The sequence below is a fragment of the Hyla sarda genome, chromosome 3 (genome assembly GCF_029499605.1).
Source record: "Hyla sarda isolate aHylSar1 chromosome 3, aHylSar1.hap1, whole genome shotgun sequence".
NCBI classification, from domain to species: Eukaryota; Metazoa; Chordata; class Amphibia; order Anura; family Hylidae; genus Hyla; species Hyla sarda.
The window spans coordinates 346,731,952-346,744,691 of NC_079191.1; the positions used below are offsets into that span (position 1 = coordinate 346,731,952).

Below are 12,740 nucleotides of genomic sequence, written 5' to 3' on the forward strand. Positions count from 1 at the left end.
CTGAGCCGCAACTACGGGAACGGAAGTCTGTGACGTCAGGACTCCGCCCCCGTGTGACGTCACGCCCCGTCCCCTCAATGCAAGTCTATGGGAGGGGGCGTGACGCGTGACTCCCATAGACTTGCATTGAGGGGACGGGGCGTGACGTCACACAGGGGCGGAGTCCTGACTTCCGTTCCCGTAGTCGCGACTCAGACCCTCCAGCGCTTCCGGACAAAAAAAACAGGTGGGTGCCACATGCAATACTGCTGGGGTCCCCAGCGGCGAGACCCCTAAGATCAGGCATCTTATCCCCTATCCTTTGGATAGGGGATAAGATGTCTAGGGTGGGAGTACTCCTTTAAAGGTCCACTCTAACTAGCTAAGACTAGTGGCTGGGTGAACAAAAGGAACAGATCTCAGGACATGGGGCTCGGACCGAACTTTACATCTGTACAATTAAGACACTTGTACGTCATAAAAGTTTAACTATCTACAGCAGGGTTCCAGGTTGGGCATCAGCAACACAAAGTTATAGCCATTGTAGTATGATAGAGATTTAATACTACTACCTGTGTGTGCACGGATTACACAAGTGTGAATGCAGCTCTTGTGTGGAAAGAAACGTGTCCATACCACATAGAAGCAACATTTTCCTCATCACGGACTCATGCCACAATAAATTATTTCTATATATATAATATGTATAGAAAATGATCATGTGTTGCTGCTGCTTTAAATGCAAATTTCTGTGCAGGAACATATAACCCTGCTCTGTAACTCTTTCCTCACAATCCAAGCATCCGCAACCACATCATTTCCGCTCCACTGTACCGCGAGCAATGTGGTACAGACCAAATCCTTTGCCTAGACTGCTGCATCGACAGTGGGTTTGCATTGCCCTCTTGCAGTCATCTTCCAACCTTCTTTCTGCCAAGCCTGTAGACCCCCAAGAAATAGTTTTCTCTTAGCAACATGAACTATTTTTGCCATTGGCTTTCAGTAGCTGTTCTCATGTCCTGCAAGAATATACAGGTTACTGTTGGCTGTGGGGTTGTCTGTGGGTCTGCTCTCCAAAACAACAACCCTGGAAAGGACACAAAAAAACACAATTAGTGGCTACCTTGTCTATGGAATAGAGTACAAACTTTTTATGAGAAAATAAAAGGAACGCTCAAATAAATATTCACAAGTCAGTTAGGCTTCTTTTGATATTCTATGAACTCAATGGAGTTCTTATATTATCAACCTAAAAATGGCACTCTATGCAAATTTACAAAGAGATGCACACCTTTTAAGAAATTTAACTCATAAGGGGCTGTCAGTGCGACCAAAACTATCAGCTAGCATAGATTTCTATTACAATTTATGCCAACTTCTGGAGTACATGATAGTAAAGGTGTTTGGGCTGCGACAGGCCATGCCCCCCTCCTGCTAAGCTCTATGCTGAGTGTTCCGGATTATCCGCTGTGCCGGGAGACGTGTGGATGAGGGTGCTCAGAGGCTAACAGCCGTGCGCGAAAATGGCTGTTAGACTCTGAGCACCCTCATCCACACGTCTCCCGGCACAGCAGATAATCTGGAACACTGAAGCCCACTAGACCGGTGAGTGCAAGTGATTTTTCTCTTCAACAATTACAATATTGTACTAGTATTTCATATCACTTAGCACCACAGCAAGGAACAGTAATATTGGCAGCTTTTTATTCCACCACGCGGGTACATAACAAATGGAAAGTAAAAGCAGTGCCCTCCTATCTCTTTATCAAATTATATATATATATAAGGAATATCCGCAGCACACAGGTTTCCGTGAAAAATCAAGCAGTGATTTATTCCATCAAAAAAGAGTGTCCAAGAACTACGTTTCAACCAGCTCTCCTTGTCTTTTTCAAGCTTGAAAAAGACCAGGAGAGCTGGTTGAAACGTAGTTCTTGGACACTCTTTTTTGATGGAATAAATCACTGCTTGATTTTTCACGGATACCTGTGTGCTGCGGATATTCCTTTATTTATTTATTTATGGACCCTTGACCCAGGTCCGGTCTCTGCGTGCACCACATTGGAACTTTCTACTGGGATGTGCTCGGTTTTCCATCATTTTATTATATATATATATATATATATATATATATATATATATATATATATATATATATATATTTTTTTATGTGGAGAAAGCAGTGTAAAAATGTTAAAAAGGTGCACATGTTTGGTGTACATGGCCTTAAAAAACTACTTCAAAATGATATTAATTAATAAGAAAACTGCTCTAATGGACAACTACATGTTGCTTTATTACATTCTATAAAAAGAAACTAAATAATATTATCATAATTTAAATTCATTTGACATATAAAACATTTGTGTTAGGCCATATTGTGGAGACTTTCAGCACAGTAATAACCTACCAAGACAGGGCTCAAAGATATAGAAGAATCATTTGTACCCTGTTAAAAATTGCTGCATGTGAACACTTTATACAATCAAAAAATATATAAAATAAACCCATATAAGCCCAGTCTTTTTGTGCTGCTCTATGCGTCCTTACTGATATCTTGTGGGTGTAATGAGCTCACAATATAACAAGTGATACTGGTTTTGTTCGGTATAGCTAGGATTGGAGCTAAATGAATAATTTCCTCAGGTAGGCACAAGATACACCAGTCTGACAGCTACACAATTACCTGTCAGATCCCAGCAGCCGGAATATCCGAGTGTTATCGGAGATTTCCTGTGTTATCTGTGAGAAGTAAGACATGATATACTTTAATTACTTACATAGAAATGATTTGCTTTGCTATCACTATGAAATAGCCAAATACTTATTATTACTGTATACTATAGTCAGATTAGAGAATAGGCTTCACAGATTGATATAGGTCAGATCCATACAGTTACCCATGAAGGAGTTACGTAATACAAGTACATAAGATCATTTACCTCATTTGATCGGAAGCTTCTTCCTTGCATTCCGTGCTTCCAAAAAGCAAGGACACTGTCTTGTAGGCAAACTAGAACAAAAAAACATAATGCCAATTACTGGGTAATTAAAATGGTAAAACAAACAAAAATAAAGCCTTTCTGTTGAAAATTAACAAATAGAAAACTTTGTCCAATAGTGCGAATATAGGGGGGAATTTATCATAGGTAGTGTAGGCGAGTACATTTTCTACACCTTTACTTTGTGTGGAGGTAGAGTATGTTCACACTACGGATTATAAACGGAATCTGTGCTTGAAGAATTCCGCGAGTTTAGCTTACATTCTGGCGGCCGCCGCCGCAATACTTCGGCAGTGGGACTTCGCAAAGAATTTACATGTACTTTCTTTGTATGGAACAATTTCAGCGGCAGAATTGTCCGCAGCTGAAATTCCGCAGTGTGAACGGGTCTCGCGGAAAACCATTCACACTGATGTTTATGTTCACAGCACGTAATTCCGTTTGTGGATTTCCGCTCACGGGAATTAGGTAGTGTGAACATACCCTTAGTGTGTATGTGCACCAAATTTATTAAATGGTGCAGGGCATATGATGCTAATACACATTTTTTTACACTTCAGAACACTACTTTGTATGGTTACTCTCCTGCGCCTTTTTAACATGTTGCGCCAAAATGCGCAACTTTTTAGAAATGCTGCATACAGACAGTGTTGTAAGCCGGGTCTGGGCTGGTGTAGGTTTGTGACAAATTGTTTGACACGTCGCACATGATAAGTTCATGACTAATGCAAAAAGTTACACAATTTAAGAAAAGAATCTGAAGCAAAAGTCACAATGAAAAGTCTCTAAACAGCAACTGAGACAAATCATGTGACAGATCAACACCACAAGAATGGGTATAACCAATGATAAATTCCACCATAGCACTTATTCTTCCTGGTATTCATCACTAGCCGCCTCTGACAGCAGCTACAGAGAAGCGGTGGGAAGAGAACATAGACCCCATGAACAAGGCTGCCAGCAAACCTGGTTTCATTTTTAAGGCATTTGAGAACTTCTGACTACAACATGTACTGAAGTCCTCTACAATGAATAAATATCACAGCTGTTAGATGTACCGAGCAGAAAACACGTAACCGAACTGTCAATCATACAAATCAGAGCAAGACACTTTTCCTTTCCCTTCCGTGCATTGATTCCAAAAATAAGAAGGTTGCTTTTATAGAATTGGGAGACGGCATGTAAAGAGACAAGACCAGGTAAAGCTGTCATTGCATAGATATCAATTCTTAGTATTGTTTTCTAGATATATTTAAATATTAACTAGGAGACTGATCAAATATTCTTAAACGTGCAGCAAGAAATAACAGCCAATGAAACTTTGGAACATATAACTATATCACTACTGATATACAACCAAATGGAGTCACTTGGCCCATAAAGATAGTACTTATTGGGTCACACATTACACTGTCAGTGGTGTTGCCTCTCTTTCCCCCTGCTGAGTGACTACATAATATAATCATGGTTCTATCAATTGTTGTATGTACATTATTGTATGTAGGCATAAATTGATATAAATTCATATGTGACTATATTTGTTTGTATATTATTTAATTTGGGAGTTCGCAAGTTAGTACTTAACATATATTGAGGGACTGTTGTGAGAACTTACTCTGTAAATATAATTTATTGTGTTTAGGGCTGCAACGATTATTTGATTTTATCAATAATATTCGATAAAAGGATTGGTTGTAGTCGAATCCTGTTACTGAATAATCAGCCGATATGTGCGGGCCGTAAGGCGCTATGTCTGCAGGTCCCGCAAATCCCACACCACCGCAGCCTCTTTAACCCCTTAAGGACGCAGGACGTAAATGTACGTCCTGGTGCGGTGGTACTTAACGCACCAGGACGTACATTTACGTCCTGTGCATAACCGCGGGCATCGAAGCGATGCCCGTGTCATGCGCGGCTGATCCCGGCTGCTGATCGCAGCCAGGGACCCGCCGGCAATGGCTGACACCCGCGATCTCGCGGGCGTCCGCCATTAACCCCTCAGGTGCCGGGATCAATACAGATCCCGGCATCTGCGGCAGTGCGCGATTTGAATGAATGATCGGATCGCCCGCAGCGCTGCTGCGGGGATCCGATCATTCAGAACGCCGCACGGAGGTCCCCTCACCTTCCTCCTTCCGGCGTCTCCTGCTCTGGTCTGTGATCGAGCAGACCAGAACAGAAAATAGCCGATAACACTGATCTGTTCTATGTCCTACATAGAACAGATCAGTATTAGCAATCATGGTATTGCTATGAATAGTCCCCTATGGGGACTATTCAAGTGTAAAAAAAAATGTAAAAAAATGTAAAAGTAAAAAAAAAGTGAAAAATCCCCTCCCCCAATAAAAAAGTAAAACGTCCGTTTTTTCCTACTTTACCCCCAAAAAGCGTAAAAAATAAATTTTATAGACATATTTGATATCGCCCCGTGCGTAAATGTCCAAACTATTAAAATAAAATGTTAATGATCCCGTACGGTGAACGGAGTGAACGAAAAAAAAAAAATAATAAAGTCCAAAATTGCTACTTTTTTTAATACATTTTATTAAAAAAAAATTATAAAAAATGTATTAAAACTTTTTTTATATGCAAATGTGGTATCAAAAAAAAGTACAGATCATGGCACAAAAAATGAGCCCCCATACCGCCGCTTATACGGAAAAATAAAAAAGTTAGAGGTCATCAAAATAAAGGGATTATAAACGTACTAATTTGGTTAAAAAGTTTGTGATTTTTTTTAAGCACAACAATAATAGAAAAGTATATAATAATGGGTATCATTTTAATCGTATTGACCCTCAGAATAATGAACACATGTCATTTTTACCATAAATTGTACGGCGTGAAAACAAAACCTTCCAAAATTAGCAAAATTGCGTTTTTCTTTTTAATTTCCCCACAAAAATAGTGTTTTTTGGTTGCGCCATAAATTTTATGATATAATGAGTTATGTCATTACAAAGGACAACTGGTCGTGCAAAAAACAAGCCCTCATACTAGTCTGTGGATGAAAATATAAAAGAGTTATGATTTTTAGAAGGCGAGGAGGAAAAAATTAAAACGTAAAAATTAAATTGTCTGAGTCCTTAAGGCCAAAATTCTTTAACCCCCTTTAAGGGGTTAAAGGGGTACTCCACTCCATTTAGTTCCAAACACTGGGTGCGGGCTTCGGGAGTCGCCACACCCCCTCGTGACATCACGCCCCATCCCTCGTGACGTCATGCCCCACCCCCTCAATGCAAGTCTATGGGAGAGGGTATGACGGCCGTGTTGGCTACAGAGTCTACACCACAGACACTAGGGTGCCATGCTCTGAAGTCTGCATATACCCTATGTGTATAGGAATATACAGACTAATCTAATGATTGCTATATAAAAAGTTAAAAGCAAAAAAAAAAAAGTAAAAAAGGTTTATTAAAATGTAAATAAACCCCTCCTCCAATAAAAATTAGTCCCAATGCTGGGGAGTGGAGTACCCCTGAATGACTTTTTTTAATGTGGCCATTGTATGTAATTTTTAAAGTTAAATCAGCTAAACTCCCTTTTTTTTGGCATTTTAGCTTTTTTTACGATTAATCAATTAATCGATGAAATAATTGACAACTAATCGATTATTAAAATAATTGTTAGCTGCAGCCTTAATTGTGTTCTTGTACCCTCATTTTGCCTGGGTTTGGTCTTTATAACACTATTAAGAAAAATATTTTAAATGAGTTTAAGTTTAAATGAGGAGGAGAATAGGAAGATGAATGAGGTGTTCCGCTTGGGTGAAGTCCAAGAAGCATTGAGAACATGCACGGGGAATTCTGCCCCAGGGTCAGATGGGTTCTCATTTGATTTTTACAGGAGATTTCATGGGTCTCTGTTACCCTGCTTGTTGGAGATTATTAATGAATCCTTGGAAAGAGGGGCTATGACCCCTTCGATGTCTGAAGCAGTGACAATATTGATCCCCAAGAAGGCGGGTGGCAGGGAAAAGATGGAGAATTATCGGCCTATATCACTTTTGAATACAGATTACAAAATGTTTGCAAAGATATGGGCAGGAAGATTAAAAAAGGTTTTGGGTGAAATTATAGGGGAAGAGCAGAGGGGCTTTATGGTAGGTAGGAATATGTTTGGTAATATACACAGGACATTCCTTAATATTCAAACACGTGGAGGGTTCGACAGGGTGAAGTGGGGGCTTCCTCTTTGGGGTGGTGGAGAGATTTAACTTGGGCACTTTACTCTTAAAAGCTATAAAAACGATTTATTCAGCCCCTACAGCAAAAATTTGTATTAATGGGAATTTTTCTAACACGATATTTTTAAAAAGAGGTTCAAGACAGGGATGTCCACTATCACCTTTATTATTTGCACTTTTTATAGAGCCACTAGCAGTCATGGTTAGGAGCACTGAGGTCTTTCAGGGGTTTGGGGTACAAGGGATAGAGAAAGAATGTTATTATATGCCGATGATGTGCTTCTGTTTGTTAGGAATCCTGTAGAGAAAGTTCAGGAAGTGATCAGGTTAGTGGAAAAATTCGGGTGTTTCTCAGGAATGAAAATTAATTGGCAGAAGTCCGGTCTTATGCCGCTGGATGTAGAAATCGAGGTCCCAATTGGCCCTGCAAACGCGCTAAGAGTTAAAGATAGTTTGGAATATTTGGGTATTAAGATCTCTACTGCTGTCTCGGACTTTGAGAGATTAAATTTAGTACCTTTGATGGGGAAGGTAAGGGGAAAGGTAAATACTTGGAGAAAAATGAGATTAGGTATGGCGGATAGAATAGGACTGCTGAGAATGGTATTACTCCCCATGATAATGCATTATTTGAGAGCTTCTCCCATATGGATTAAAAACACTTGGTTTAAAAAATTGGAAAGTATATTAAATAATCTTATATGGGGAGGAAAAAGAGTCAGGATCAAGAGTCAATATCTGTACCATCCCTTAGAAGAAGGAGGGCTGGGTCTCCCTAACTTTCATCAATATTTCATAGTATCCCAACTAACATTGGTTATCCAAGAACAAACATACATTGCTGGTTTATTTGGAAAAGGGGTGTAAGAAATATAGATCCATATGGGAGTGGTTGGAGAGTGGGAGGTTGAAGAAGGATGCAGAAGAGGGGAACACAGTTAAAGAATTATTGGTACAAGTATGGGATAGTATGAAGTCAATAGGGATGACAAGTAGTGTGTGGTGTACCCCCATATGCGAAAATGAGAACTTCCCAGAAATAAAGAAAATCACAGAATATTTGAACTGGGAAGATAAAGGAATTAGGTTGATGGAGCATGTTTGTACAAACGGGAAGATAACAGATTGGAAGTGTTTGAGTGAACGTTTTAATCTAAAAAATAGTAATTATTTTGGTTATGTACAATTAAAGGATGCCTTGGGACAGGAAGAACCGAAAGGAAAATTAAAGGTAGAGTGTTATCACATTACAGAATATATTAAGAATGCACAGGGGGGAAAAGAGAGTACACTATATAAAATGTTAGGACAGAAGGGTTGGGAGGATGTAGTAAAACGGCTAGGACAGGCACTTGATATAGGTGGAATCACAGAAGAAGAGTGGAAACTGGTGTTAAAGAATATTAGAAGAACAACGATTAATGCAAATAATAGGGTGTCTTTTCTGATGTTTGTATATCGGGCACAGTACTCACCGCAATTTCTTTATAAAATTAATGTTAGGGAAAATGCACAATGCCCCAAGTGTGGGTCCGGGGGAGGTAATTGGTTACACATGATATGGAATTGCACAAAGTTTCAAAAATTTTGGAGTGCGGTTTTTGAAACTATTAAATATAGAACTGGTGTGGTATTGCTCTTTGAACCTAAGGTCGCAATTTATGGACTAGAGATAGCGGGAACTAAGCATGCAGATCTCATACTTGGAGTATTAGGAGTGGCAAAGAATTTGATTCTCAGGAAATGGTTGGTCCTAGCGGCTCCATCAAGGGAAGAATGGTTGGCAGGTGTAATTAAGGTTAGAACTTATGAGTAGTTGCTGTTTAAGAACAGTGAAAGAAATAAAAAAATCGAGAATAAATGGCTACCCTGAGAGAAAGGAGATAGTGAAAAGGAGAAAAGAGTATGAGAGGAGTAGGGAAAGGAAGTAAGACAATGGATTTTGGGCAGGCTGTCTTAAGGGGAAGGAGGAAAGGGGGGGATGGGGGGGGGTTTGGTATTGATAATGTTGTAAGTAATAATGGATTTTGTATGTATTGAAAAATAATATATATATATTTCTATTTTACCTATAGACTCAATCTGAAAGTCAAACGTCAGCTCGGAAGACAACTTGCGACTAGACTTTAACCTTCCTTGAAGATTCACTATTTTTATAGAACCTAAAAGAAGAAGAAAAAAAAAAAGAGTTGAGTTTCATATGGCTGTATACACCAGCAGTAAACAACAGCTACAAGCAGATTTATAGACTTACGATCCAGGCACACTAGGATGGTATCCCTCTCTAACTGGGTCACATGGACAACATCTGACTGTGGGGTGTCTGGAAGTGACAGGAAGCAATAAGAAAAGTTATTTTAAGTCACATAGAGATCAAAAGTTTAATAAGGAAACTCTGAATGTAAAATGTAACTACTTACCTGTCTCTGTAAACCACGAAGAGGTGGAGTTCGGATTTACCGTCTCAAACTTTACAACCTGGTTAAAATCTGTGCCTTTACTGACGCTCACACACACTAAGGGATACTCCTGTTCAGGCACAACAAGCATCTCTAACATCATGAGGGGGCACGGTAATGGGAAATCTATGTGCTGGGGAAAAGAAAAAAAACAAAGAGTCTTATTACACAAGTATAAATAGATAATACAATTTAATGGCTGAAGGGCATTGTTAACAACCCCTGACGAAAATAATGAAATCAGATTCTTTACTTCATAGACAAAAACAAATCATGTACAAATATTTAAATAAACAAATCACAGTAATGACACAAAACAATGTTAATTAGCTGAAAAGTTTTGGCAAGTAAATGAAAAAAATGACAGAAAAAAAATGATAGAATCATAAACAAAGAACATCCCAGTTGGTATTTTGTTGCATTTTACTGGTGTCCTACATTATTTGAGGGATGGGCTTAAAGGGGACCTGTGGTCACTCTAAAAACAACTTAGTGTTACCTATAAAAAGATTTGGGGGTGGGGTGGGGGGAGAGCTGATCACTTAGCGGTTGATAATATGTCGACCTCTCTGTCTTCACTTTGTCGTTATGAAGTATTGAGTGTGAGAAGAATGATAGGGGAATATAATAAGAATAGGGGAAAAGGTTTCTGAATGAATTGTATGCATCGATTGTTGAGCCAATAATTGCCATCTCCTCTGATCCTTTACCTCACATGCAATCCTTTATAAATACATGGGAAAATGTCATCTTCACATATTTCATTAGAATGGTCCAAGATACATTTTTAGCACTATCTCCTGTGCAGATTTGTGATTTATTACTGAATATCACTTTCATCCAATGCTCCACACTTCATAAACAAGCTGTTTACCCCACTGTAACCTTCTGTTTAGGTGTTACCACTGCCATTTCATTCAGCTGATTTCTTACTGTTCTGTTCACAAATATTTAGCAATTTCTGAAACTTTGATATCTTCCTTGGTCTACCAGTATGATTACTTTTATAACAAATATACATAGCTGACTTGGAACAACCAAAATCCTTTCCACACAAGTTGGATTTTCATCCTGGAGTTGTTATGAATTCCTTCCATTGTTTCAAGTAACAACTCTTTATATTATATTATAAGTACCCCTTTAACTTGTTATACCGTATATACTCGAGTATAAGCCGACCCGAGTATAAGCCGAGACCCCTAATTTTAACCCAAAATCCCAGGAAAAGTTATTGACTCGAGTATAAGCCTAGGGTGGGAAATACCTCATCCCCCCCTGTCATCATCCAGACCCGTCATTAACATCCTCATCATCATCCCCTTGTCATCATCCCACACATCCCCCCTTCATCATCCCCTTATCATCCCACACATCCCCCCTTCATCATCCCCTTATCATCCCACACATCCCCCCTTCATCATCCCCTTATCATCCCACACATCCCCCCTTCATCATCCCCTTATCATCCCACACATCCCCCCTTCATCATCCCCTTATCATCCCACACATCCCCCCTTCATCATCCCCTTATCATCCCACACATCCCCCCTTCATCATCCCCTTATCATCCCACACATCCCCCCTTCATCATCCCCTTATCATCCCACACATCCCCCCTTCATCATCCCCTTATCATCCCACACCCCCCCCCCTTCATCATCCCCACACCCCCCCTTCATCATCCTCTTCTCATCATTCGCCCTCAGTGGTCTTCAACCTGCGGACCTCCGGAGGTTTCAAAACTACAACTCCCAGCAAGCCCGGGCAGCCATCGGCTGTCCGGGCTTGCTGGGAGTTGTAGTTTTGAAACCTCCGGAGGTCCGCAGGTTGAAGACCACTGCGGCCTTCAACATCATCCAGCCCCCCTCTCACCCCCTTTAGTTCTGAGTACTCACCTCCGCTCGGCGCTGGTCCGGTCCTGCAGGGCTGTCCGGTGAGGAGGTGGTCCGGTGAGGAGGTGGTCCGGTGAGGAGGTGGTCCGGTGAGGAGGTGGTCCGGTGGGGAGGTGGTCCGGTGGGGAGGTGGTCCGGGCTGCTATCTTCACCGGGGGCGCCTCTTCTCCGCGCTTCCGGCCCGGAATAGAGCCGTTGCCTTGGCAATGACGCAGAATTACGTTGGCAATGAACGCACCTCTGCGTCGTTGTCACGGCAACGTGACTATTCTGAGGCCGGGCCCGAAGCGCTTAGAAGAGGCCTCCCCGGTGAAGATAGCAGCCCGGAACCAGTATCCCACCGGACCACCTCCTCACCGGACAGTCCTGCAGGACCGGACCAGCGCCGAGCGGAGGTGAGTACTCAGAACTAAAGGGGGTGAGAGGGGGCTGGATGATGTTGAAGGCCGCAGTGGTCTTCAACCTGCGGACCTCCGGAGGTTTCAAAACTACAACTCCCAGCAAGCCCGGACAGCCGATGGCTGCCCGGGCTTGCTGTGAGTTGTAGTTTTGAAACCTCTGGAGGTCCGCAGGTTGAAGACCACTGCGGGTGGGGGAGTTCACTCGAGTATAAGCCGAGGGGGGTGTTTTCAGCACGAAAAATCGTGCTGAAAAACTCGGCCTATACTCGAGTATATACGGTATGTTATATTTTCCTACAATTCGGTAAGTCCCACAACTTTATAAGATATGTAAGCATTTTCCCTTTTAACTACAGACTAATTTTTATTTGAGTATTCTTTTTGATGAAACAATAGAATAATTAATAAACAATCATAAACAGGCAATTGAATATTCATGTTACATCTGCCATTAAATAAAGCAGAAAGAATTGAAGATGAATTTGCATTTAAATGTAAATATTTTTTTTTTTATAAATGTTTATAATTTATATATAATTTTATACTTAACACTGAGTGATTCCATAATTTTACTTCCTTTTATCTATATCTAAAATTTTTATTATTTACAACTAGAGATGAGCGAACTTACAGTAAATTCGATTCGTTACAAACTTCTCGGCTTGGCAGTTGATGACTTTTCCTGCATAAATCAGTTCAGCTTTCAGGTGCTCCCATGGGCTGGAAAAGGTGGATACAGTCCTAGGAGACTCTTTCCTAGGACTGTATCCACCTTTTCCAGCCCACAGGAGCACCGGAAAGGTGAACTAATTTATGCAGGA

General features: G+C 40.6%; 1 protein-coding gene across 8 annotated transcripts in view; it reads right to left on the reverse strand.

Moving 5' to 3' along the window:
• Window positions 1–306: 306 nt before the first annotated feature.
• MAP4K3 (mitogen-activated protein kinase kinase kinase kinase 3) overlaps window positions 307–12,740 on the reverse strand; it is a 302,519-nt gene continuing 290,085 nt past the window's right edge. For all 8 annotated transcript variants that reach the window (XM_056567508.1, XM_056567505.1, XM_056567504.1 and 5 more), the window contains 6 exons: window positions 9,588–9,759; window positions 9,422–9,490; window positions 9,237–9,329; window positions 2,922–2,992; window positions 2,666–2,721; window positions 307–1,066 (listed from right to left, as the gene is read on the reverse strand). In XM_056567508.1, coding sequence (XP_056423483.1) covers window positions 979–1,066; window positions 2,666–2,721; window positions 2,922–2,992; window positions 9,237–9,329; window positions 9,422–9,490; window positions 9,588–9,759 — 549 coding nt within the window. In that variant the 3' untranslated portion in view covers window positions 307–978. The remainder of the gene's footprint in view (window positions 1,067–2,665; window positions 2,722–2,921; window positions 2,993–9,236; window positions 9,330–9,421; window positions 9,491–9,587; window positions 9,760–12,740) is intronic.